Genomic DNA, 27,411 nt, shown 5'->3' on the forward strand with positions numbered 1-27,411 from the left:
CCAGGGGAGGTCGGCCGTGGTATGTGAGGGTTCTGGCTGCAATAAAGTTTGGTGGTGGTGGTTTGGTTTTTTTGTTTGTGTTTTTTTTAAGACAATGAGGTTTCTCCTCACTCCAACAGATACCCTGGTACTGCAATATTATTGAGGGTGGTAACAGACCCAACCCTTCCAGGCTCTATGGCATTGCCAGCTCCTGTTAGAGGCCCACCAAGTATGCAGTCTCTGTATTTTCTCTCCTTACTTTGCTAGACTTGAGTAAACAAAATTTGTGTGGATCCATCTACCATATCCTATCATAATGTCAAACAGTTCTGCTGTCTTGTGTGATTAGTTCATAGTCTGTTAACAAGGATAACCTAAACTTAATTTCCCCCATACCAATTTCCCCTTACTGTTACTCACGCCTTCTTGTCAATGGGCCACTCTCATTACCACTACAAGTGTTATTTTTTCTCCCTTGATGTCCTACTGTTAATTGAATTGTCTCGTTAGACTGACCTCACGCTTGGTAAGGCAACTCCCATCTTTTCATGTATTTACGCCTGCTACTGTATTTTCAACTCCATGCATCTGATGAAGTGGGTTTTAGCCCATGAAAGTTTATGCCCAAATAAATTTGTTAATCTCGAAAGTTCCACAAGGACTCCTCATTGCCTTTGTTGATACAGACTAACACGGCTACCACTCTGAAAAGGATACCTTAGGAAGGCAAATCCCAAATTGATCTGATGCTGGACTGGCAGCTTTCCTGTAAATTGCTTGGGGTTCAATACCTTACATGCCTATGGAGAAAACACTCCCCTATTTCACAGGGTTTGTAAGCTTAAATGAATTCCTGTGTAACCTTCTCTCCACCGCTTGGTGGTCCTGAGGGCCCAGATTCAGGAGGTGTGGGGTGTGCTTTACCTCCTGAGGTCCTGGCTCATTCTGCCCATCTGGGTCTCCCTGCTGAAGTCAGGACTCCTCTACTGGTTGTGTCTCCTGGGAAATAATGGGTAATCCCCCGTCACCCTGGGGACCGTACTCACTTCATAAAGGAGCACGCAATTCTGAAATTACCAAATACCCAATGAGCTTTATATAAACACTAGACATTATAAACACAAACAATGCAAAGAACAAGTGATATTATCGATACTGCATGTAAATCTGGCTAGACTGTTAAAATATAGATACACAGCCATCCATAGAGGACGCCCTAAACCTTTTTTTTTCCTTTCATTTAACCATTCACAAAGTCTCCCTGCCCCTAGTTGCTATGTCAGCTCTCTAACCTGCCAGCCGCTGGTCCAGGGGCCTGTCCGCAGTGCAGCAGTCGACGTTGCAGGCACCGAGGTCTGGTGTCTGTCTTGTCTGAGGGGCCCAAGGAACCGCAAGGTGGTCTGTCTCGGCAGTCGCTTTCCAGCTCCATGGGATGGGCTAGTGAGCTTGGCGATCAGCTGCCCACTTTCCATCCTGCCTGAGGTAGCGGTCAGTGGCCGGGCTGATGGCTGTGGCAGCTCAGTGGTTCACCAGACAGCCACTCCCTGCCCAGTGAGGCGATGGGCTCTGTGGGGACTGAACTTGACAGTTTCCCACTTGAGGGTTGGGAAACCTGAAAAAACAGGCAGTTGGTGAGGGAAGCAGGAGGCTCCCTTCCTCTCTATCTCTCTCAATGTCCCCCCAGAACTCCACTCTGTCAATCCAAGCTCCACTCTGTCAAGACATATGGGGCTGCTCCAGTTCCCTGCCTCCGAGCGCCTCTCTGTATAGGGGAGGGTCTCTGGACAATGGGGCAGCAACAGTTCTGGGATGCAACCTTCAGCCCTGCCCGAGCTCCGGTCCGTTCTGGTGATGGTGATTGGGGGGGGGGGGGGTGTCACACCAGTAGGTCTGAGGAGCTGCCCAAGGGAAAGCGATGTAAGAACAGATGGTTGTTCTTAAACTGAATCCAGTCACATTCGTTGGAGCCGAATATTTCAGACTGCGAGAAAGTCTCAAATTCTGCAAGAAAGTGGAATTGGTGTTTACCGGAGTCAGGAACTTGGGTTTCCAGACTCCGGTGTACTGTTGCCCCTCAGTTGACTTTACGGTGGAAGTTGCATCTGCTGACACAGCAGCTGGTTCCTTGACATCAGTCCCGGCACCAGTGTAAGCGATTCTTCCTCGCGTTCATACGCCATCTCGTGCACTGGCATCCCAGTGAACCTGCCGGCTTTCCCCAGCGGTGGTCTGAAAGCCGTTTGCACTGCTGCCGTGTGGGATCCAGTTCCCAAGGCGAGTAGCCATTCTGAGAAATTGTTGGAATCACCCTTGCGTCTCGGGGTGAGCTGGGTGACGCCTGCTCCCCCTTCTCCAAAATCTCTCACCTGCTGGAGGGCGGGGGGTAGGGTGACCAGACAGCAAATGTGAAAAATCAGGACGGTGGTGGGGGGTAATAGGCGCCTACATAAGAAAAACACCCAAAAATCGGGACTGTCCCTATCAAATCGGGACATCTGGTCACCCTAGAGGGGATGGGGGGGAAGAGCGGTTGTCTGCTGAAGGGGGAGGGATGGAGAGAGGGGAATGGATCTGGGTGTCTTTCCTGTTCCTACCCTTTATTAATCCAGGATTTATTCAGGAGCCCCTGATTGCTGTTCCCTTCCATCCCTACAGCTCCTAAAGTCTTCCCCTGGTCTGCCTCTTCTGGGAGCCCCTGTCCCAGACTCTGTTGTCTGAGTGGAGGATTCATGTAATAGAGGTCTCTTGATGCCCCCTGGACTAGCTCATCTGATCCAGTCTATCGGGAAGAGCTGGGCAGGAAATGAGTTTTCTTTCCCTGAAAATACAGATTTGTGTGTGTTTTGCTAAAAACTTTCTTCACATTTTTCCATGTTTTCATTGAGAAACTGGAACCCAGAAAACAGAGGTTTGTTTTTGGTTTGTTTTGAGCCACCAAAATCTGAAATTTTGATCAAATGTTTAATGTTTTTGGGAGCTGGCTGAAATTTCTGTTTTCAGTTGCTCAAAGCTGGAAAGTGTTCAGGTTTGGGGGTTTCCGTTTTCTGATGAAAACCTGAAAATGTTAATTAAAAATGGCCATTTTCTACAGAAATCCCCATGAGAGAGGCAAGCTTACACAGCGCTCTTTTGCAGGTCTGTGTAAGCTTGAAAGCTCATCTCTCACCAACCGAAGCTGGTCAAATAAAAAGAGATGGCCCTCCCCTACCTTGTGTCTCTAATATCATGGCTGCAACCACACTGCATATAACATTGTGGTAGGCATTTAGTATCAACACTGATAATGCTTGTGAGGTGGTTACTTGTGCTCACGAGGCAGGGGGAAATCTGCTTCTCCGGTGTAGCTGGTCATATACCTTAACTAGTTTTCAACCTTGCTTATTTTGTAGGTTTCTCGTGTGCGAATATTTTTCTGGCATAATACACTTCCCAGTGGGAAGTTTTGAAGTCTTACACACAAATGGACATCCAGTGGATTTGTGCTGTCACCACAATCCTAGCATGGTTCTGCACGGGTTCCTCAGGACACCAGACATCAGGTAAATCAAGGAGCGTTCATGATTATGCTATTGTCTAATGCTCGCTTCAGTTTAAATAATGTGCAGAAATTTACCACTCTGTTTATAGAGCATAGGGCTAGAAGGGACCGCAAGGGCTGTCTAGTCTACTCCCCGCCAAGATGCAGAATATGCTATGTCTAAAACAGTATGAGGATGATTCCTAAGTCTTAGCTTTTCATGGCTTTGACCCTGCAAATGGGCAGATCCCTGTCAAAGAGTTTATGCGCACGGATCCAATTGCAGGACTGGGCAAACATACTACTGGGCTTAATGGGAGCTTTGCAATGAACTTCAATGGAAGCAGGAAGGGGCATCCAGTGCTGATGCACAATAAATCTATTACACATTGGTGCAATGTCTAAACACACCTTGGGTGTCCGAGAAAAATACTCCCCAATATTTCCCAGTGAAGCCGAATGTAGCAGGTTAATCTCGTGGATGGGTCTAACTTACAACCTGAAGGGGACTGACAATAAAATTGTTTCTTCTCGTAATCAATGTTTGCTATCAAAATGCAGTGCGTGCTTCCAATGATAAAAGTCCACCTTTAGCCAAAGAGAGGAACTGAAACGCATCTGTTCCCCTCTCAAAGATAAATACCTTCCGGTGATTGAGCCACATGGCTTGGGGACTCAGACTTGCAGTCCTCTTCCATGTGAAACTTCCATGGGGCCAGATTCACCAGAGGCTGGCCCAGGGAGGTGTAAATTACCCCTGGGCACCAGGAAGGAGTCCCTGAGCATGAGGACATGTGGTGGCCATTACCTGCTCTGCTTCAGGGTGTCCACCAAACGGTGCTAGCTCAGAGAGGCCCAGTCAGCAGAGGCTGCCTCGTAGCCCAGCTAAGGCACAGCACGATGGAGTCTTTTCCTTCGTATCCATCAGCAGCATGCGGCAAACAATTCAAGGCAATTACCTCTGTGCAACCTGGCTGACAGCAAGAGGGCTGCCCAGGAGTCTGCAAGGCATCATTTGACTGCAGGAGATTGCACAAGTGTAACCAAAGCTCTTGATTTGGACCTAGGATTACTGGTGCTGGAAAGAGCCCAGCATAACTCTCGGACCCCAGAGCTCTGCTCAGCCTGAGTGTACAGGGCTAGCAGCTGGGACAGGGGACGGAATCTGGTTACTTGTGAACTGAGCACACCTAATACAGAAAATAAAGCTCTTAATTCATTGATGCCTTTCTAATTTTACTTCCAGTTCCTTTTATCCTATTGCTGCGAACGGCACCGTAAATACGGCAGTCTGAGTTCCTCGCTCACAGGTTAGGCTGCACCGTCTAAACAGTGCAGTTCACCCTCACAAATCTTCCTCAGAGCTGTACAAACTGAGAAATATGGGGCCTGAAGCATGAAGGCTGGAGGCTTAAAGTTTGTGGTGGTGTTTGGGGTCTTGGTTAGAATAAACCAATCCTCTCTGAGCCGTTATCCTGCAAAGACTTCTGGGAGCACTTGGAAGTCTGATTTATGAAGTCATCTTCCATTGCAAGAGATTCCTGGAGCCAGCTCTCCTAAGGCTCCATGAAAAATGAATAGAAAGAGTGTGTGGATGTTGGATGAGAGTCCAAGAAGAAGACACACAGGGCCTGGAGTCCTGCAATTCCCCTAATGGCGTAGCCACTACAGCAATCTTTAAAACACTACAATGAAAACCACCAGTCAGTCCAGGTGACTATGAATAAATTATGTCCTGTAACTGAATCTCTACAAACCCCAATTACCCAAATTGTAATCCTGGGTCTCAAGATAGTGTGTATAGAAAAAAAAATCTTAGATGTGAAATTGATTCTGGATTGATCTAGTAAAGATAAATGGTCTCAGAAATCTTAATGAAAGAGAATGGCATTCTTAATAAAAAGCTGAGGAACTAGGAAATATATTTTTTAAAAACCATGAAATGTGTCTTCAAGGCACTCTGGTTTGTTATGGTACAGCAGTGATTGTAATGTAGGACATTTTTTCTCACATTATTTTAATAAAAACCAGACTGAAAATAAGAATAGAAGTGACTTCTGTATGATGGAAGGTGCCCAAAATAAGAATTGATTTTGGTTTGCATTCTAGGCTGCCCAGGTGAGTAGGGCTTCCCCTGCCCCCACCAGGGTTCCACGGAGATCTAATACGCTGAAGAGAATATTTAAGGAGAGAGGGGCTAGTTGTCTCTGATATTGGTTAGCTACTATATGTTCTCCCAAAAGAGAAAATGATTTGATCTGACGTCCTATGGTTTTACTCGATCTGCATGGCGCATTTGCAGTGTCATCTGAAATCACCCACACTGGTTGATATTAGGGTTTAAAAGTGAGCACAGGAGGGGACTCGAGGGGGGGAAGCAGAGCTGTGATCTTGCATAAAACCATGCAAAAGCTGGCGGGGGGTGGGGCAGCGGGAGGCAGGGATGATTTTACATCAAAATTGTCTCCCTGGCTGTGCACATATGTGCTTGGAGGAGGCTGAGTCAGCCTGGACACGTGAGAAACATGACATTTTTCACAGGAACAGATTTAGGAGCACTGGTGCCGTGTCCAAGTTACAATTACGTGTGTAAAGCCTTGCCATTTCAGGGGCTCCAGCATTCATAACAACCTACCCTAAACTGTTGAGTCTTGCTTTTGAACAAGGTTAAAACACTTTTTGAACTGAGTCCAAGTAATTTGTGCTTAATCCTGGAGGCAGAGGCAGCTTTACTCTGATACCGTAACCTTGGTGCAAAGCATTTTGAGCTTCTGTGGCTAAAAGGGAATTTTCTGGGCAAAATCATAGTTTGAAGTACCTGGATTTTTTAAATTTCTCTAAAACAACTTTTTATCCAACTGCTTTTTCTGTTTCAGTCGAACCTCCCCGCAATCTTCAGATAATTGACCCTGGACTTTTAGGCCATCTCTGTATAGAATGGCAGCCTCCACCTTCCCTGCTAACCCTCGATCAGTGTACAATAAAATATAAATTAAAATACCGTAGCACTGGCGATGCAGACTGGAAGGTAAGATCAAGCCTAGCTTGGTGTATAGTATTTTGCGACTGCTTCCCCTTTGTTTCATCTGTTGATTACACCTTTTTAAAGTGAATGCTTTGAAGTTGTAAAATAATTAGAGCAACTTCCTTTGACAAGGCCAAACGATCAACCAAAAAGATGAACAATATCGAAACGTAGGTCTGGGATTAGGATGGAAATATTTTACAGCTTAACAGCAACCGCCAAAACCTTTGGGACTGATTAAGGGCCTGCTTCTACAAACACTTCCGACTGGTTGTAGTGCTTATTGCCAAGAGTAATTTCATAGTATTCAGTGCACTAGTAGTCAGTCTCTGCAGAACTGGGAGCCTGTAAAGTGCCTACGATCTTTTGGGATGAAAAGCGCTTTATAAATGTGAGATTACGTTTGATTCTGTCTCATAACATTCTAACATTTCTTGTACCCCCGATGGTATTTTTTTATTACTATTTACATTTATCTCTGAGAGATGGTTTGAACCGAAATCATCCATAAAATAAAATTGCCGATCTTATCTCATGAAAATGTAGCAAGGAGGGAACAGATATGTTTACTGCAAGGAGGATTGTTGAAATACTTGTCAGTGGGCTGGCAGATAAGGCTCCCACATGGGTAAACATGTCATGGGGCTAGAGGAACAGATACCCAACGCTACAATTGCTCACTGTCAGATATTTAGAAGTGCCAAAAAAAACCAGGCAATTTTGTGTTGGACACACTTCTCTGTAGGGCCATTTGCAAAACCCACGGAAGACAAGGGGAGTCTTTCCAGTGATCTCAGTGGGCTCCTAGAGAACAGGTCAAGTCGAGGTGAAAGGATAGAAATTGGAATATCACAGTTGCAGTCAATAGCCTGGCAACTAGCCACGCTACCACTGCTGGACAGTTTCGTCAGCACTGGGCACACTCTGTCATGCTGCCTTTAGCTCTAGGCCACAGACTTGTCTGGCTGACTGTTCAGATGATGAGAGTCCTAAAGCATGGAAGAGCTCTATTAACCAATCCCCATTGCTAGGAGGAATTTAATAAGTCATGAAAGGGGAAATGTGCTGTAAAGTTTTTGTCTGGGTTTCTTCACTTTGGTTGGGGGAAGTCAAACCTTTAGTGACACAGGAATGTCTGGGTGTGCTGATTTTTCTAAGATTATTTTAGCAGTAGCTCAACAAAACAAAACCCCAAAGAAATATTTATAGGAAAAAGTCAGAATTTTCTAAATTTGCAAGGATGAAGAAGAAGAAATAAAGAGACAGACTAGAAGAGGAGAAGCAGACTCAGATGAAGCAGCAAAAGTATCTTGTAAAATGCAGATCAGGGAGAAAGACACAGATAACACATCATGTGAAATACCCAGTGTCCTGCCAAAAGTTTTGACTGGGACAGGGCTTATTAATTAACTTATTCTGCTGGCAGCCCAGAGTACACAGATGAAATGAAAGATGAAGTCACAAAACCGGAGCTTGTGTCCACAGGCAGGGGTGGCAGGTTTATAGAAATTTTGGTGGTGCCCAGAAACCATGCCCCCCCAAACTCTGCCCCTCACCTGCCCAAGGCTCTGGGAGGGAGTTTGGGTGGGAGAGGAGGTCTGGGGTGCAGGCCCTAGGCTGGAGAATGGGATTGGGGTGCAGGCTCTGGGAGGGAGTTTGGGGATGGGAGGGGGTGCAGAGGGAAGGGGTACAGGGGTGAGGGTCGTGGGGTGTGGCTGCAGATGAGGGGTTTGGGGTGTGGGAGGGGCTCAGGGTGAGAGGAGGAGTGTGAGGGGTCAGGGCTCTGTCTGGGGCTGGGAGGGTTTGGGGGCTTAGAGAGGCTCAGGGCTGGGGCAGAGGGTTGGGGTGTGGGGAGATGAGGGATCTGCCTGGGGCTGGAGATGAGGGGTTTGTAGTGTTGGGGAGGCTCAGGGCTGCGGCAGAGGGTTTCGGTGCGGGGGGATGAGGGCTCTGGCTGGGGCTGGAGATGAGGGGTTTGGGGTGTGGGAGGGGCTCAGGGCTGCGGCAGAGGGTTGGGGTGTGGGGGGATGAGGGCTCTGGCTGGGGCTGGGGGGTTTGGGGTGTGGGAGGGGCTCAGGGTTGGGGCAGAGGGTTGGGGTGTGGGGGGATGAGGGCTCTGGCTGGGGCTGGGGGGTTTGTGGTGTTGGAGGGGCTCAGGCCTGGGGCAGAGGGTTGGGGTGTGGGGAGATGAGGGGTTTGGGGTGTGGGAGGGGCTCAGGGCTGGGGCAGAGGGTTGAGGGTGTGTGTGGGGGGGGGGGTGAAAGCTCTGGCTGGGAGCGTGGGCTCTGGGGTGGGGCAGGCCTGGGGATGAGTTTGGGGTGCAGGCAGGCTGCTCCGGGACAGGGGCCAGAGAGGAGGACTCCCCCCATGCCTTTCCCTGCTGGCAGCAGCGAGCTCTGGGGGAGGAGCCCCCCTTTCCCGCCCCCCCCAGCAGCACACTCCCCCCCACCACTGTCACTGCACGTGTCCTAGGGCCCCTCTCAGGCCCAGGAATCTCCCTCGCCTCCCCTGTGGTGGGTGCCGGGGGGAGCTGCATGTGCCTCCCCCCCTGCTGTTGTCCCTGACCGTAGCCTCACTGGGGTGAGGGAGGGGGCTGCCCCTTGCCCAGCGTGGGGCAGGAGCGGTGACTGTGGGCGGGGGGTCCCCTGTGCGGGTGGAGGGTCCCGCCGGACACCCTGCTCCAAATATGGGTGGAGCTGGGCCCCTGGGCTCTGAATGTTGCTGGTGCCCGGGCACCAGGTGGGAATATAGCTCACCGCCTGTGCCCACAGGGAGCAGCTTGTGTAAAAGGCTGTGTGAGCGTCAGAGCCCCCAGGGCAGTGCGATTAGTCAGAGGCTGGTCAGAAGCACAGAGCTCAAAAGTCTGCCTTGTATATTCTTGGACTACTGGCGAGAAGTGCAAGCACAAGGGCTGTGTGCACCCACTGCAGTGATGCAGTGGGACAGGAATCGGGCTCTGCTCTTTCTCTTCTTTTTCTTCAGATAAATCCCATTTCTTGCTCTTTAATTTTAATCCTTCTCAATTTCTTTTTCTTTATTGTTTTTTAAATTGAAGCTGCTGTTTGTTTGTTTTCCAGTTACTAGGTGATGTACATTTTTTTTTCAAGTTCAGGAAAAATATTAAATGCTCACACAAATTGTACAAGTCCCATCAAATCTGGGACTAATTCCTAGCAAACCGTGCTGGTAAGGAATTAACTAGCTCCATCTCCCTGACTTGGGGAGATTGGTTGCACTTTGCCACATGAAGGATCAGTTAAAAGGGAAGGCAGATTTGCGCAGCTCATCTCCCTTCTGCTGGTAGGTCCTTCTAATCTGTGCTGGCACGTTCTATAGCATCTCTGTTAAACTTTGCAGGCTGCAAAGGGATACCTGCCCTTGAGTCCCCTGCCGCCTCTTTAAAATGGTCCCCTGTTGTAGTGAGAGACCCATACAAACGAGAAACTAACCGATTCAGGGGCAACATACACTGGTAGTGTTAAGGAAGAATCTTTACTTCTGGGCAGGTTGTTCCAGAACTGTCTATTTGGGAGTTTTTGCACCTTCCCCTGTAATATCTGGTGCTGGCTACTGTTTGAGACAGGACATGGGAATAGTTGGATCCTGGGATTAGATTGGATGAATTTCAGTGTTTCATTACAGTGCCTTGAAGGATATCCATCCCCATAGAGGGAAGTGCAGAGGACTGAAATGGCGGGTGCTGGATAAGCATTGGACAGGATATTTGATAGGAATGTAAAAGATCTGTATTGTGTTCACAGGCAACATTGTGTGTGTGTATAAACCTATGGTGTACATATAATATAGTACATTGTAGAGAGCAAGCACACATGGCAAACTTTGCAGCCAATATGCACACCAAAAGTTTATTACAGTGTTGTCTGTCTTACACCAGGTTGTTTTTACTAAGAAGTTAAAATATGGCGTTGGATTTGATCTCAGCAAGAGAACTGAAGCAAAGGTCCAGACTCTGCTGGAAGGACGTTGTACGAATGAATCTGAAGTGAAGAGTGACTGGACTCACGCTACCTTCCAGCTTCCTTCACAAGGTTAGGAGCAGGCTGCCATTCCCCACGTGACCTTTCCAGGCCTTATACCTTCCTGGAAAAATGTGTTGACCTGACTGAAAGGTTCTGCAACCAAGTTATTGCTGCCCCAGTATGTCTCCATCGTCTGACGGGCATTAGGCGTAGCAGAGCCTGTCAGGCTGCTAGATGCAAAAAATGTTCTTTGCCAGGTTACGCCAATTTTTTGCTTAGCAAATTGTTATTGTTATTTGAGGGTTGTGGACTTAGGGTCCATCTACACTGCAGTTAGACACCCGCGGCTGGCCCATGCCAGCTGGCTCGGTGCTCTTGGGACTGTTTCATTGCAGTGCAGAGTTTTGGGCTTGGGCTGCAGCCCAAGATCTGGGATCCTCCCACCTCACAGTGTCCCAGAGCCCAGGCTACAGCCCGAGCACGAAAATCTACACAGCAGTTAAATGGCCCCTGAGCCTGAGTCAGCTGGCACGGGCCAGCCGTGGGTTTTTAATCACAGTGTAGACACATCCTTAAACGCCTGTCGTCCCATGCCCGAGCCGTGACAGCAGCTCTCTGGCTTAACCTCCCTGCTCACGTATGCTTGGACACATGCCTCTGCAGTCCCTGGATGGAAGAACTCCAGCTCGATCTCCCCCGTGCCCTGACAGGAGGGGAGAATGCAACGTGACCTTCCCCCATCAGTGATCACCAGTATTGTCTCGCCTGCATGCTGCCTTTCCCCTCCGGCTCTCAAAACCCTTTGCAAAGTATTGCAGAGCAGTGAAGTGAGTTGTCTGAGAATGCGCATCAAGTCATAGACCAGAGACTGGCCCTCCTGCCATGTGACCCTGCCTCCCTTAGCTGAAATCTGCTCAATTGCTCAGACAAGTCACCTCTGAATAATTAAGCCTTCACCTTTCCATTGCAAATAAATAAATGTAAATTGGGTTTGATATGCAAAGGGTCACTTAAAATGAAGTGTTTACCAAGGTAGCGAATCCCTTTGGCATGATCACTATCAAATTATCTTGATTGTTCTGTTTACACGAGTTGTCATGATTGCTCAGAGAAATCAAATGGGTTGGCAAGGTTATTTCTCAGCTCAGCCCAAATGGGGCCTTTCAAATAATAGTCATTATTTCCTTTTATTTTAACAGGCGATCTGGAGTCACAGATCCGAGACCTCCACTGTGTCTATTACGATTGGGAGCACCTGACGTGCACTTGGCAGCTGGGCCGGCTAGCTCCTCCTGGGGCACGTTATGAGTTTTATTATTGGTACGTACCAGCTTGGCAGGGAAGCATTTGGGTGCCAGGTGAGGCGTCTCACAGGGCAAACAGCACGTTAGAATCACACAAAGAAACAGCCATCGCAATTCTGTTTTTGTTGCTGGTGTCCCCATTACATGACATTACATAGGTAAATGCCACACACAGATGTTAGCATCTAGACATGGGGAACAAAGCATGAACCCTGAAAGCCAAGGTTTGGGGCTCCTGAAAACAGCCTTTGTATCAAATTATTCTAGCAGAGATGTGCCCAAACCAAAAGCCTAGGTTGGAACCCCCCAAACTCTGGATCTGGAGCTTGCGGCTTGGACCCCTATCTCTAAACTTGTCCGTACCAAACCCCAGGTCTCAATGGCCCTGGGAAAGTTTGGGTTTGGGTCTGGAATCTGGGACTCTCAAAATCATTATTATTGTCCTTCAGTTAGCACTGAATATTGTAGTAGGGAAGAATTCATAGGCTGCTGCCTGGGATTCTGAGACATCCCCCAGGGTACAATCTGGACTGATAGACGGCTGTGTCCCCTCACTTTTCCAGCCCCCACCAGCAAACTCCCTGTCCCAGACTTTCCCTCAGAAATGTGCGTCTTGTACTGCCCAGCCGCCTCCCGGATGATACGAGCTCATATAAGGTCTGTCATTTATTAATAGAAAATGATATGCACAAATCTTGTTCTCCCAAATGGCGTTTCCCAAACATTTCAATCCGAACTCTCGCTAGTTTAGATAAAACAATAACGCAAATTTATTAACTACAAAAAGATTTTAAGTGATTACAAATAATGAGGTGTAAAAGTCAGAATTGGTTACAAGAAAATAAAAGGTAAAATAAATTAACATTTAACTTAACAAGCTAAATGAATTCAAAGCAAAGGTTTCTCTCACCACATGCTTTCGCAGTCTTACTGGATGGAATCCTACCAGTCAGGACCCCTCCCCCAGTTCAGCATTCATTTCCTTGTCCGTCAGGTGGTGGTGATGCCATGGCAGAGAGAAAGGGAGGCGTATTTTGGGACCTCTGTTCCTCTTTCTGATCGTTGTCTTTTTCTTTGAAAATTATCTCCAGCTGAGGTTCAGGAGACAGAAAATATGTGGGGACCAGAACCTCCTGCTGTTTCTTTGCCAAAAATGTAAATTTCTTGCTCATGCCCTCTTTCCTGCCGAAGAATGGCCACTTAACCAGGTGATAAACCATTTGATTTTGTTGACACTTGGCTGAGACATCAGTTTGTCTTTTGTCTTTGAGGAACTGATATGTGCCTGCTATTCTAAACATGGAACATGTCTCATTAATGTTATTCAGTAAAATCTTATAGCTTTACATACAAAGTTGCCACACACATTTTACCAGGACAATAACGATCAGCAAGTTGAGTTCTCAAACAATACCTCACAAAGCATATTTTGTACAAAATCCATCATAGCCTTGTAGAAAGGATGAACATAGGGCTACAGACTGCTACAGATTCACAGTTGCACTAAACAAATGGCTTAAAAAAGATTAAACTTTTCAAGATTCAAAATTGACTGGAGAGGGGCCCCTTCTGACTGCCTTCAGGGTAACCTGGGACAGCTCTTAAAGCACAAGATCACTTCCTCCCATAGAAGAGGGCAGTAGCAGAACAGCGTAGGTGGGGTTTACCCTCCCCCACTCTGCAGAATGGTTAGTGGTTTAGCTGTAGGACCAGGGACATTGGGGGATTCACTGCACCCAAGTCATCCTTGGGAGAGCCATGCCTATGTCAGCCATTCCCCTGGACCCATCTGTCGAGAGGTTACACAGCATGGAGAGGCTCAGCAGAGATGCTAATGGCTCCTACAGCAGAGTTTGGGTGGGGGGGAATGTACCTCAGTCTGGGCATGTCCCTTCTACACCACCCAGAGCACCACTCCCTGTGCTCTGCAGAGCCCTGTCCTCACCTAGCCCCAGGGCCAGGCTATTCACCATGAAAAGAACTGCACGCACAGCCCGTGCCCATCTGCACACAGATCCAAAGGGGTGAGCTCCCCAGTGTTAGTCTGTAAATACAGCCTCCTCTTTGCCTCCTGGTGAGGGTCCCCTTTCTTCACATGGGTGGTGCTTTCTGCACCAGGTGTGTGTATTTTGCATGTGTTTTGCACCTTGGAGCCCCTGCCTTTCCCATCAGAACTAAAGCATGTCCGCCACGCATTTCTGCTATCCATAAAGTCAAGTAAATCTGAATTTTGTGGGAATTGGCTTGAGTTCACCAGTCCTAATGAGCAGCCTAGTCTGAAGGTTAATGTTTCTAGGCTTTTATCTTCTTTTGCACCCCGGCCACTCTAGGTCCCTGAATGTGTACCCCATAAAAGTTAGGGGGCTGTTAAAGTGTAGTGGTGCATTAATTCATGCATTTTCCAGCCATTTCTTCTGTCTAGTTAATCCTATTGGCCTGCTGCAAGGTGCCACCTAGGGTTCTTTTCTTTAGGAAAGACAAAGTTGGACTTTTGGACCAAAGTGAATTAACAACGCACTGTCACATTTGTTATAAGTAATGCAAAAGTGAATTATTGGTAAGGCATTTATTTTACTTTCCCCATGCAAATGGGACACTGATATCTATCCAGTTGTTGGTTTCCACATGCTTTTAGCAATTTTGCCAACTACTATCAAAACTGTTTAGAAGTTGTGTTAGTAACAATAATGCCGAAGATCTGTTTGAAAAACATGACTGTGAATTGGAACACCTAATCACAGGAACAAACGCCTGGAGCTGGAATGCCTTCCCATTGACATGGCCACTGCACCAAGGTCATTTTTCAAATTGCAGGAGTTTGTTTGTTTATTAAAGTGAAGAGAGGGACCTTTCCTGGATAATATACACTGCACAGGGACACTCACTGGGCTTTGAACAGAATGGCTAAATTCAGCCCTCCGGCAAACTTCACGGAAGGACTCCAAGCAAGCAGGAAGTTGAGGTACCAGCCCTGCCCTAGCAGAAATGGACCCACTAGTGGAATGTCCAGGATCTGGGCAAGGAAGAAGGGTTCCCTCCCCTGAGCGTGGGATGTTAAGGACCATATTGGAGCTCAGTGTTAGGAAGTACTGGAGAAGGTGCATCTAGATGGGCACCCCAGAGGTGCAATACCTGCTGAGCCTATAATGCTTCTAGCTGGAGGGCGGGGAGGGGTGTGTGCCAGTGGCCCACAGTGTACAAAGTCAGCCCTCTGGCCAGCACAGCCACCAACCAGTATGCAGAGGGGTCAGGGCCTGCACCGTGTCCCTACCGTGCCCTTATACAGCCCCCTCCCCGCTGGGAATGTACGTGCAGCTGGCAGCGCTGGCCAGCCCCCCGCAGTGCAAGCAGCCAAGTGAGCATGGCCTCTTGGGCAGGTGAGCTGGAGATCCCATGGCGTGAGCCCACAGCTGAGTGCGCAGGCCTGCTTTGCCCCTGGCTGGAGGAATGTTCCCGGCACAGATGAGGGGAGGGATTCCCGATGCTGCACGAAGCTGTGATTTACTTGGGAAACGTAACCGTGCAGATACTTACTGTGACCGAGAACAAGGTACCCCCGGCTGCCGGGTCAAGGCATCACTTCCTCCCCTAGAGCTCCTGGCTCTGGTGTTGTGTACACCATGTTTCAGTGTGTCCTGTGCTTCCTCTGGAGGAGCTGGTCTCAGGGGATAAGAGGCCTCATTTGGAGTTCTGTGTCCAGTTTTGGGCCCCACACTACAAGGATGTGGAAAAATTGGAAAGAGTCCAGTGAAGGGCAACAAAAATGATTAGGGGTCTGGAACACATGACTTATGAGGAGAGGCTGAGGGAGCTGGGATTGTTTAGTCTACGGAAGAGAAGAATGAGGGGGGATTTGATAGCTGCTTTCAACTACCTGAAAGGTGGATCCAAAGAGGATGGATCTAGACTATTCTCAGTGACAGCAGATGACAGGACAAGGAGTAACGGTCTCAAGTTGCAGTGGGGGAGATTTAGGTTGGATATTAGGAAAAACTTTTTCACTAGGAGGGTGGTGAAACACTGGAATGCGTTACCTAGGGAGGTGGTGGAATCCCCTTCCTTAGAAGTTTTTAAGGTCAGGCTTGACAAAGCCCTGGCTAGGATGATTTAGTTGGGGATTGGTCCTGCTTTGAGCAGGGGGTTGGACTAGATGACCTCCAGAGGTCCCTTCCAACTCTGATATTCTATGATTCTATGAGGCTGCTTATCCGTTAGCTCTGCTGGTAGAGGCTGGGATTCATAACCCTGGGATGACTTCCCACTGGTGACCCATGGTAGCAGTTGTTACGCAAGTATCTCCCCAGGGTGGAGTAGCTGGAAAGAAAAGGTGCGCACCTCTTCAGCTGAGAGTCCACTGAGTGACCAGACCTCCCAGGGTTTCCAGCAGACTGACGCACGTTGCTACCTTGGGTCAGGGGATGTGTTACCTTGCAATCTTCCTGCACCATGTGACCTCATTGCAAAAAGGAACGTTCTCTATGTTCGGCTCCAATGGTAAAAGCTGCCGTCTCCACGTTCTAACGCTCAGCCATATGGCATCTCAACCGTCATCGCGAGTGACCCCTGATGGCTTACCCGCTAGCCTGGGTGCGTCTCTTTCCAAGAAAGTCTGGTTACTCACCAGACTTTGACTGAGTCATGGCCTTCTTTGAAAACATATTTTTAGTTTGGCTTAGTCTGAAACTTTAGAGAAAAGAGGATCCAAAGACGAGTCTTTTCTTCTGCTTCCTGGCCCTCCTCACTTTTAGGGCAATTTTTTTTAATCATCAACCTTTTAAGACAGGACATGAAACACAACTTCTTTTTTCACTGTCAACTAGTTTTTCACCATAGCCAGCCCAGGAACAAACAGGATTCATATTTAATACTATGGGTTTTTATATGATCATGAAGTAGTGACATGAATATTTATTCACTCTGACTAATGATTAAAGAGGCCATTCTGGTGTAGATCTTGATTGATCTCGCATATTTATTTCACTGAATCAGTGGATCATGAACTGTATTAGTCAATGACCTGTCAGACCTTTCTGAAGAATAAAACACAGTGCAAATATTTAAAAAATCCTCCATTTAAATATGGCATGTAACAGAATTTTCCTAACTTATGCATAGGTACGAAGGGCTGGATCACGCAGTGCAATGTGATGACTATCGTCAGACTCATGGAAGAAATACTGGATGCAATTTGCAAAACCTGAGGCAGGCAGAATATACTGATTTCAATGTCTGTGTTAATGGTTCTTCAGAGTCCACGTGGCTGAGACCCTCCTACTTCACATTCCATCTTCAGAATCTAGGTAATGATGACAATGGGCCCATCTATTTTTGCAGGCTTCGTGGGGAAAGATGCTGGTTCTTAAATGGTCTAGTAGACACTGGGATGGTTCAGTAGCTGTCTTGGGGCCAGGTTTCAATGGTTTGTCAGTGTGATGGTAATTAACTGTTGGAACTGTTCACCAAAGGATGTGGTACAGTCTCTATTATTTGCCATCTTTAAATCAAGCCTGGCTGACTTGGTAAAAGAGCTTCTCCAGTTCAACCTCAAATTACTGAGCCAGGTGCAGGATTCACAGGGGGAGGTTCCCTGCCCTGGGCTTTACAGGAGGCCCGAGGGTTGCCAGGTGTCCAGTTTTCAACTGAAGACCCAGTCGAAAAGGGACCCTTCTCAGCCGGATGAAGATGAGCCAGTGAGTGAGGGTGGGGGAGAGTGAACGACACAAGGAGGCGGGGGGATGGAGTGAGTGGGGGCCTTGGGGAAGGGCCAGGGCGAGGGTGTTCGGTTTTGTTCAGTCAGAAAGTTGGCAACCCTAGAAAACTTTCACAGCTATGAGCAGAAAGCAATGAAGCTTTGCTGCTCTACACCAGCTGAGGATCTGGCTCTTATGGGCTGGTGGGGTAGTTTTATGATCTTGGCTGGGCAGCTGTAATGACTGGGTAATTTAGGTGTTGAACTGAAGTCTTCAGACTTTGCAGTAACTATTGTGTGTGTTAAAGGTGCTTATAGCGTGGGGAAAGTGCTGGGCCCATTTTCAGAAAATCAACTAAAGGCTCGCTTACATGAAGCCAGTTTGTTCTGGTCCAGCCTAAGGGCCAAATTCAATGTCTCAGTAAACAGTGGCAACTGAGGGTGTCTAAACTGGTTTAACAGTCGCATTGAGGATGCTGGAAGTAGGTGTAAGTCACCTGAACTTATCCTCTCCCCCAGACCTCTGGATTTGGCCCTAAAAGTGATAACCGGTCTACAAAGGTGTTTCCTAGTGCCATCCTGATGGCCATATTAAGGGAGAATTTTGTCAATTGTCGTGGAAAGAAACAGAATATTGCAGATGCTGGGAGAAAGTGGGGACCTCCAGCTACATGGGCGGGAGGTTCCTGCTCATAGAACAGGTGTTTCCCCCTCTTTCACCTAGCAACTGTGTCCCTGGCTGGCCCTTCAGATGATCGTCACTCTGAGTATGATGGGGCAGTACTGGTGAGAGCAAAGACTCCGTTCTGTATTGCACAGATAGTGCCTGATGTGGCCTATCACGGACTGTGAGTGATGTAATAAGAATGGCCACTGGAACAGAAACAGCTGTTCTGTGTCTTAATACAACTCGTGATAGTTCAGAAAAGAGCAGCGGCCTTCCAGCTTTTTATTAAAACCAAGAGGGATACAACTGGACGCAGTATGACAGTTACTGTTAGATTTCTTGGCTAAAACCATAAGTGAGTTTCGAAGGAGCCGCCCCCTCGGCGGACTGAAAACTGGAGCATGGCATGGACAGCTAATAGAACGGAGTACAAATGTGCTCCACTGCCCCTTCATAGGGCCTCATGGCCTGGAAATCACACCAATCTAAGCTCCCTTACTCTCACATAAATATGTTGGTCCAAGGCTTCCTGTGTGACTTTAGGCAAGGCACTTTAATATTAGAACTAGGCAGAAGTTTTTCTCCAAAACATTTTTGTGCCAAAAGATGCGGATTCAGGCTGACAGAAACATTTTGCAAATTTGTGTTGAATTCGCCAAATTCCTTTTGTTTGGCGGTAGGAAAAGTCTGAAAAAAATCTGAAAAAATCTAAACCTTCTTTTCAACACTTTCAGAATGAAACCAGTTTGATTTTTCAATTTGAAATGACTTTTTGTTTTGAAATTTTCTTAAATTTCTTAAATTAAAATTGTGTAAAAAGTCTTGAGAACAAAAAGAAACATTTTAACCCAAAACAAATTTTGCTCTTTGGTTTGCTGAAATTGTTTGTTTCAAGTTGACCTGAATTTGTTTTTTTTAACGGGCGGCAAACTGGAAAATCAGTTCCTCTCTCTCTGCGCTCTACTCACTAGCTCTGTAGCCCTGTTTGCCCGACACAGGGCTGTCGTGAGGGTGAAGTCATCAAAGCGCAGGAGATGATCGGGGTCGGAGTGGTGGGGGAGACGTGCCGGAATGCAGGTTGTGTAACAGAGAAGGGGGCTGTAGTGGGTTTTGTAAACCATTTTACACCTCACCTATGCGATTCGCTCCTTTTAGCTATCATCCTATGGGAGCGCAATATAGAATGTTTCTACCTAGGAAGTTGGCGCGTGACTGGGATTGATTTACCTCCTCAGTATTAACAACACTTCTGACGGATAGGCTGCAGGGCCTGGGAACGGCCGTCATGACTCCAGACATTTTTCATTTGAAAGTCTTTTTCGGATGAAAACCAGCCTTTTTAAAATGGAAAATTAATGGTGAAAGCTCTTTCGTTCTATCCATCTTTTCCATCCTGTGACCGGCTCTACTTACCGGGGTCTCTTCCATCTCTAATGGTGGTGACTGCATGCAATTGCTTTATTTTTAGAGGGCACGAATACGCTTGCTGCTGCTTTGCAATATGTAACTTCATGCGACAAAGCTGGTTTGACAGAAGGATCTCTTAAGTCCTGGAACATTTACCACTGAAGCCAAAGCTCTGGGTATTATGGACTGGATTATGCCATAGGTTTTTAAGCAGACTACTCTCACAAATGCACAGCCATTGATTTTAATGTGAAATTCCACTTAAAAATCTCTCTGGCACAGTCTGGGTCCATGATAGACCCTTACTTAAGAAGGGAGCAATAATTAACAATTCCTATAGTAGAAGAACACGGGACCACGCTGTCCCTTCCCCCCAGGAGGCAGGAAATGCTGTGACTCCTCACAGCATTTGTACACAAGAGATGTACACAAGAGAAGGCAAAGCCTCTGGCAGAGGGTGGATGTCCCCTTGGTGTGTGGACATCTCCACGCCCAGGTTCACAACAGCAAGCTAACTCAAACCCAGGTGCAGTTAGTGGCAAGATGGAGATTTGCAACAAGCTTTTGAGCAGTGACAGATGATGTGCTGATGCCGACAGGGCAAATTTCTTGCAATACCCTGGACAAACCTTACTGAATTAAATGTATGTATCATTGTGGGCCAGGCATTGTACAGAATTCCATAGGGAGGGGACCACACCCCGCAGGATTAAGAACAGTGGAGGGTGATTAGGCAAATTCACTTGGGTTGTAATATCATCCAAGCAGTACCACCACCTGGAGAGAGGCTCCCATGGACTGGTTCAGACTCGATTCTCCAGGGACCAACAGACAAAGAAAGGACTTAGGTTAAATAGCCTGACTCCTGGCCTTCATTCTGATCCTGCAAATGGACGGGTTCCAATCTTCGCTGGGAAGAGTTGGAAGGTCTCGGCCCCATCTGTGTTCTTGTTCTGAGCCTGGTAACTGCAGGGAAACCTCCCAGGGGTGGAGTTGAAGGGCTTTTCACCAGCCAGACCCCTTGTTGGCGTTGACATCTGGCACCTGTAGGTTCTTTTATTGTTTTTTCTGTAATGCTTTTATTTTAGGAATATGTGCTTGCTTAGAAAGAGCTGGGTGGTAATTTAACCATGGCAGTTCCACTGTTCCTTGTCTCTGAGGAGGAAAGTAAAGCAGTCCTGATGTTGCTGGGGAATTCACAGTGTAGGCAGGGAGCTTGGCAGCCTGAAAATACCCTGGTCAGGAGGGAGAGAGACACATGTCTCCACCCAAGAGAGCTGGAAACCTAAATACGGGTGCCCTGGCTGGACCACGGAGGGGAATACAGGTCCAGTTGCCCTGAATTGTGCTGTTGACCAATGCCATTTCAACTACAATAACCTCTCCAAATACTTGCCAGGCATGAAAGAGCTTTAAGTACCAAACCCCATGTTTCAGAGGAAGAATCTAATTCACACTGACATTCAGAACTAAGTATAATGGCCCACGTCTGTCTTCAGCGCAGCCCACACCCACACAGCTGGTTGTCGGGATGACAGTGGACAGTGAGTACCGTCTCAGGGGAAGCCGCCGAAGTTCAACTAGTGCTGAGAGTAACAACGGTTCCCCAGTAGAAGGTCTGATCTTGTGTCTCTCTCCTTTTCAGTCAAACCTTCTCCGCCTGAGAAGCTGTCAGTTTCCATTTCTGCCTCTGAGGAAGTTCACGTGGAGTGGAGCCCTCCTGCGGGGGGTACCCCCCCACACTGCCTGGACTACGAGGTGCAGCTGACAGAACGGGATGGTGATGATCCCTGGGCGGTATGCGACGCACGGGGTTGTTGATAACCAGCTTTCTTACAAAGGGCTCTCGTTTATGATGAGCAATCTTCTTGCTCATCATGAAGCCTGTTCCATCTCCTTGCCATCAGGATGGGATGGGAGGGCTGGAAACTGAAGCAGGGAAGGAACAGCCCTAAACTGAATGGTGGGGAGGCTCATTAGCTGCCAGCAGTTTGTAGAAGTCCGTGAGGAGTGAGGGTTTATGGGTGCATTGGGGCAAAGTTTGACCCGCTGAAAAGAGACACTGGGCTGGAGCCTGCTCCAGACGTACGATGGTGTAACAGAGGGTAGGATCTGACCTTTACAGATGGAATATAAGGTTACATATAAAAAGATCCAATCTTGTGCCTTCTGGATCGGACTGTAAGATCTGCGAGGGGCAGAGAGACGTGGGTGCCAGATTCTCCACTGTGCATGTGCATGGGGGTAAAAGCGCGTCATTCCTTCCCCTGGCTGAGCTTAGTGCCCCAGGGCCCTGGCTGCCCCATAGCTTCACCTCGACTGACTAGCCCCTACACCAGTACTCGAATGGGTGGGAGGCGGAGGGAACAGGCTGTCATGCCCGGCTCCCCCCCCTTCAGCGGGTGAAGGGGGCAGAGTTGCCTGCACCACACTCTTCTCAGTTCTTGAATGGGTGCAGGGATGCTATTGCAAGCGACCGCCCTGCTTGGTGCCTGACTGGGAAGCAGAGAATAGAGATAGTTATGCCAGACCCCACTTCTTATTGCCAGATCTTGGGGAGAGAAGGGAACAAAGGCTTTAAAAAGGGAACAGACGTGTTTTGGGGAGAAGTATATTCTCACTTCTAGGGGGGACTGTACCATCAGATGTTCATTGCTTTCTGGGTGAAGCCTGGTTTTATAGCTATGGCCTCTAATTAGGATATAGGAGATCTGGGTTCGAATCTAGTGTTTCCCCAGACGTCATGTGTTACCACAAGCAAGTCGCTTTATCTCTCTGGGACTCAGTTTCCCATTTGTAAAATGGGGATAACAGTACTTCCTTTCTCCCAGCTCCTTTGGCCTGTCTGTATAGACTGGCGTCTCTTCAGGGCATGGTGCTGGCAAAAAGGGGCCCTGGCTTCTTCTGAGGCCCCAGGAGATACTTGAACAACTTTCCAATTCAAACATCCAAAATATTAATTGTGTCAATTCCGCAGCCTGCGCTCGGCAAAGCTTTCCGTGGAATCCATGGGAGTTTTGCCTGAGCAAGGACTTCAGGATTTGGCCCAATGCAAGTGTAATTTTAACTTCTTCAAAGAAGCGGTGCCAAACACAATCTAACGCTGATGTGCAGTGCCTTTCCTTGTGCCTGGTCAGTTACAATTTGGGCTCCAAAATTGCTAGAATGAATTCCTGTAATGCTACGTTTACTGGCAAATTATAATACACCAGTTAGTGAACTTTATGAAGGGCTCCACAAATTAGCAAGAATAAACTGTGGCCATAGATCACATGCAAGTACAATTTGTTTAGGCGGTTGGTTGGTTTGTTCGTTTTACTCCGGCTGGGTTTGTCGAAAGCCATCACTAAATGCATTTCAAATAAACAAAGCGGGGTGGGGGGGGTTTAATCAGCCTCCGAAGAAGCTCTCCCGTTGGCACTGTCTAGACCGGGGGTTAAGTCGGTGCAACGGCGTAGCTGGGGGCGTGGAACGACATAGTTATACTGATGTCAGTTTCTAGTGTAGATACCTGGTCTAAATCCTGTAGCACGTAACCAATCAACCTTCTTTATTCTGCATGTTCTCTTGTTTCTCAGTCTGTGTCAACTCAAGTGGAAACTGCCTTTACCTTCTCCCAGTCCAATCGAAGCCATGTCGCATGTGTCCGTGTACGAGGGAAAACAAATGTGTTCTGTGCTGACAAGGGCTTTTGGAGTGAATGGACGCGTGAGTGCTTCTACGGTAGGAGACAGCGAAAGAAACGAGTGCGGCGTGGGCCACCATTATCGGTCTGTCTTATCACAGAATCATAGAATATCAGGGTTGGAAGGGACCTCAGGAGGTCATCTAGTCCAACCCCAGTTCTCTTGGGACTGAGAACTGGAGATCTGGCCCACAGATAGTTTTGCTGCTTCAAAGCACGTTGCAGACATGGGCTATTTCACCTTCACCAAACACCTCCCCATTTTACAGACAGGAAACTGCCTCTTTCCTGTCACGCAGTGCTCTGCTGGCCAGAGAACTGAAACAGTTTTGCTGGACCGGGGCTAATTTTGCAGAGCTGACTACAGGGGGTACGGCACCCCAGTATGCCATGCAGTCCAGTTCCATAAGAACACTTTCCAAGCCTCCATGGGGCAGGATTTGGGGACTAGGGACAGAGGAGGTGCTGTGCTGTTTGATCTGCCACTATGTGGGTCTGTTGGCCATTGTTTGTTCTGAGTGCAGGACCATGCAGCCCCAGGAAGCAGTGGGCTGTGGAGAACCACATGCTGGGGGCAGGATTCCTTCCCCGCTCACCAGCTACTTGACCTTGGTGTGGATGGAGAGGGTTTAGCTGACAGAGGGGGATTTCTGGTTGCTGAAATGGAACTGGTGATTTTGGGAGGAGAGAGGTCTAGGAGCAAAGGGGCAGCATGCGGATACAGTCCTCTCCCCTGACTTGCTACAAAGCAGGGGTGGTATAGGCATCCCAACAGAAAATCACTTCCAAGGCTGGGTCACAGCCATGGCATTTCTGGATCTGGTCATCCCAGGACAGCACCAGACACAAGATTAGTGAGTAAACCCACTTATAAATGGAGTGACACACCACTTCTGGGAAGCAGCATCTGGGGAAATCTTGGTTTAATTAGCTATGACAGCAGCAGTATGAATGAATGCAGGGATAGTGGAACACTCCAACAGCAAGTACTACAGGGTACTGAGTCTTTGGCCTGGAGGGAATATCTGACTCTGAGCTCGGAGACACTTTGTACTCACCGTGGGGTACAGGAGCACACCCCATTCCCCGGAATATGTGTCATCCCACATGCTCAGACTGTCTCTGGCTGCACGCAGTCTGTGGTGAGAACTCAATGTGCAGGTGTTTCCCAGCCCATATGGTGTGACCCTCGGGGGTGGAGGTCGTAACAGGGAACCCCCTGCGTTGTGCCCACAGGGAGAGGGGAAGAAGTCAGCAAAATCTTATTGTTGCTAGGAACCTGCCCCACCTTCTGCTGCTGCCTTGTCACTTCTTGCCTCAGAAGCAGCCCAGGTGCAGCTCAGCCCAGCTGTCCGCTCTGGGGCCTGAGGCCACGGAGAGGCTGGAGACTTCACAGCCGCTGGGAGCAGAGTGCTGGCAGGGAAGAAGGAAACAATCCTTCAACCAGCATCCCTCACCCAAACCACCCCCATCGTGTCTTCCCATGAACTAAATCCCAGCAGCCTTTCCCACCACGAAGGATTATGAGATGAGGAGGAAGGCATGATGGGTTTTTTGGAGTGTGGGGGGTTCCACATTAATACAGTCAAACTGCACTGGGTTATCATAGGATGCAGGTGACCAATTGTATTGTTTCTGTGACCTGGCTACATGAGTGTCATGGTTACAGTGGGCCCGTCTGGACTGAATTTAAAATCTGTTTCATTATGTTAGCAGCTTTTTATAATTAGGACTCAAAACAACTAAGTGCCCTGTACAGCACATATTTGGAGAGGGTTACTCTTCTGGGCAGGGCGCAGGCCAGAGAAATTTCTGTCTCCCCTCTGTCTGCCTGGGCTATTCAGGTTGTAAATGTTTTGTGGGAGGCGCTTCCTTTCCTTGGCGATTGGAAACACTAAAACAAGAATTGTGAAAACGTTAATTCCCTTTGGAAATACACATTATCACCCTCAATTCCACTACACCACTGTAAATCTAAAATAACACCACAGACTCTCACCAGCATGAGTGAGATCAGAATTGGGCCTGCTGGCTCGAGGGTTGTGAAAGATGTTTTCCTTTTGACGTTAGTGGGTGATAAACATTTCAGTTCAGCAAAGAGTGGCAATAGCGCACAAAATGCGTCCAGAGCGGGGCATCATGCGTCTAACCCTAAAATATTTGCAAGGATTAATGGATGTCTGCAGCATGTTAAATCTAATGATACACTAACACGTATGATGGGAAAACGGGATTTTGTCCTTGGCTCCAGTCTTTGTAGTATAATGTAATTACTACGGAACGGAGAAATTCCTTGAATGCTTTGTGGTTTGTCTTCGCAGTGTCCAGAAAAGATGAAAAGCAGCTGTTCCTCCTCATTGCAGTAGTCTTAAGTTTTCTGACCATCGTGATAATATTTATATTAGCTGCACAGCGGAAGAAAAGGTAAGCGCTAAGGCAGCTCGTCGAGCTTTTTCAGATTGTACAGTTAGAAATGAACTGAACGGAGGCATAACTGATATAATGCCAGAATCTATCGCCATTGACAGTGACTTGGGAGCAGAACTTGAGCCTTAGGCTGGCCCTGAACAATCTTAGTTTCACATGCTAGAAATGACTATTACGTTTAATATGATATACAGTCACTGTTAAGCAACGCTGTTATTGTGCATAAATGTCTAGCTCTCTTTATCACACACATTTCAAAAGAAGAGTGACCGTTTTTGTGTTGGCTTCATGATCTAAAACGTGTTAGAAAGGCCTGGACAGGACTGGGCAGGTACATCTTCCTCCTAGCTGTCTAAGTCAAGTTAAGGTGATGTAAAGTTACACTTCTGATCAGAGTCTTCTGTTACCCCAGTGTAATTCTCAACTGTTTCCATCCGTTCCCATGAAGTTACTCCCAACTTACACCAGTGGAACGAATGCCAGCATCTCTGTCCAAAGCCACGGGGGCAGATCTTCACCCCCAGGGTAAACGTGTTCAGCCTGTATTGGAACTATGTCAGTTCACACTGAGGCACTGCCCTACACCTTTTATGCCATTATCTCTGTAACATGCATTGTTGGGTAGACATTTTCCCCTATTAATGATTGCACAGAGGAAAGCAGGTATGGTAAATTAATTACCCACATCCTAGTTACTTAGTTAAATGTTCTTTGGGTCAGAAGTATCCCTTAGGATCTGTCAGGCAAATTAACCATGAAAGCTATGTTTAAAATCACCCTTTCTCTATGACCACATAATCTCAAAGCACGTGAATAGTCTCTTGTTTTACTGATGCAGGTGTCAATGGAGAGGAAGCGTTAGCTATAGAAATATTGTCACTCTAATAATAGATCCATTATTTGGATGTCCTGGATTTTATGCATACCTACATGTTGATATTATTTTTTGTATTTGCCTTCTATATTTTGAAGAACAAATGGAGAGAAAAATATATCCCCTACATCTCTATATTTGGAATAATTCCTGAATAAAATGATTTCCAGAGATGCCCTGTGAGAAGTCAGTGAAACTTACTGCTGCATTATACACATGTTATTGATGTCCATAATAAAGACCCAGGTCAACTTCAGGTTCCTGGCATTCTTGGCAAATGACATCCTCCAGTGGGATGCTAACCCTGCAAATGGGCTTGTTGTGCAGCTTGTGTCCAGTGGATTGCCCTTAGCATGTCATCCCAAGAACAGACATGAAACCTGAACTTCTTATGAGTCTTTTCTACTTCCCCCCACACACTTAGTATGCTTCTGTAGTCCAACAACACGAAGGTCAGAGAAGTTTATTGACTGATGCTGGAATAACTTTTTATAACATAACGGGGCGAAAAAGGAGGCAGTGGAGAATGTGATGAATAATATCGACAGGTCTGCAGTGTGCGTTTATGAGAAGGAGTGGAACCACTGTTAACATGATGGAAACTGAGTGGAAGATCAAGGTTATACCCACCAGCCTAGGAAAGGTTGCTAGATGCTATTGTCCGTATTCGGGTATATTTCCCTGCTGGCTCCCTCGCTACCTTCTTTCAGTCCACTGTTAATTTTTAAACAGTGAACGTTATTTAACTGCATTTATTTAATCATGTCATCTACCATGCCACAGTTATTTGTGAAAGTGGATTGGGGAGACCTTGAAACAGTTTTTTGCAGGGAATGGCTGTGCTTACAAATATG

General features: G+C 47.4%; 1 protein-coding gene across 1 annotated transcript; it reads left to right on the forward strand.

Moving 5' to 3' along the window:
• Positions 1-3,442: 3,442 nt before the first annotated feature.
• IL13RA2 (interleukin 13 receptor subunit alpha 2) lies at positions 3,443-26,704 on the forward strand. Its single transcript, XM_077827122.1, has 9 exons — positions 3,443-3,521; positions 6,376-6,527; positions 10,420-10,573; positions 11,704-11,824; positions 16,924-17,108; positions 21,217-21,368; positions 23,150-23,294; positions 25,578-25,680; positions 26,656-26,704. Exons 1-9 carry the CDS (start codon positions 3,443-3,445, stop codon positions 26,702-26,704), a joined length of 1,140 nt encoding a protein of 379 aa, XP_077683248.1.
• The last annotated feature ends 707 nt before the right edge of the window (positions 26,705-27,411 follow it).

The sequence above is a fragment of the Eretmochelys imbricata genome, chromosome 9, assembly GCF_965152235.1.
Source record: "Eretmochelys imbricata isolate rEreImb1 chromosome 9, rEreImb1.hap1, whole genome shotgun sequence".
NCBI lineage: Eukaryota > Metazoa > Chordata > Testudines > Cheloniidae > Eretmochelys > Eretmochelys imbricata.

Excerpts from the sequence above, each read along its gene's own strand:
- IL13RA2 (XM_077827122.1), top strand. The coding sequence starts at position 3,443 with ATGGACATCCAGTGGATTTGTGCTGTCACCACAATCCTAGCATGGTTC. Across the intron at positions 10,574-11,703 it reads CTTCCAGCTTCCTTCACAAG|GCGATCTGGAGTCACAGATC; the intron begins GTTAGGAGCAGG and ends TTATTTTAACAG. Across the intron at positions 25,681-26,655 it reads GCTGCACAGCGGAAGAAAAG|AACAAATGGAGAGAAAAATA; the intron begins GTAAGCGCTAAG and ends TATATTTTGAAG.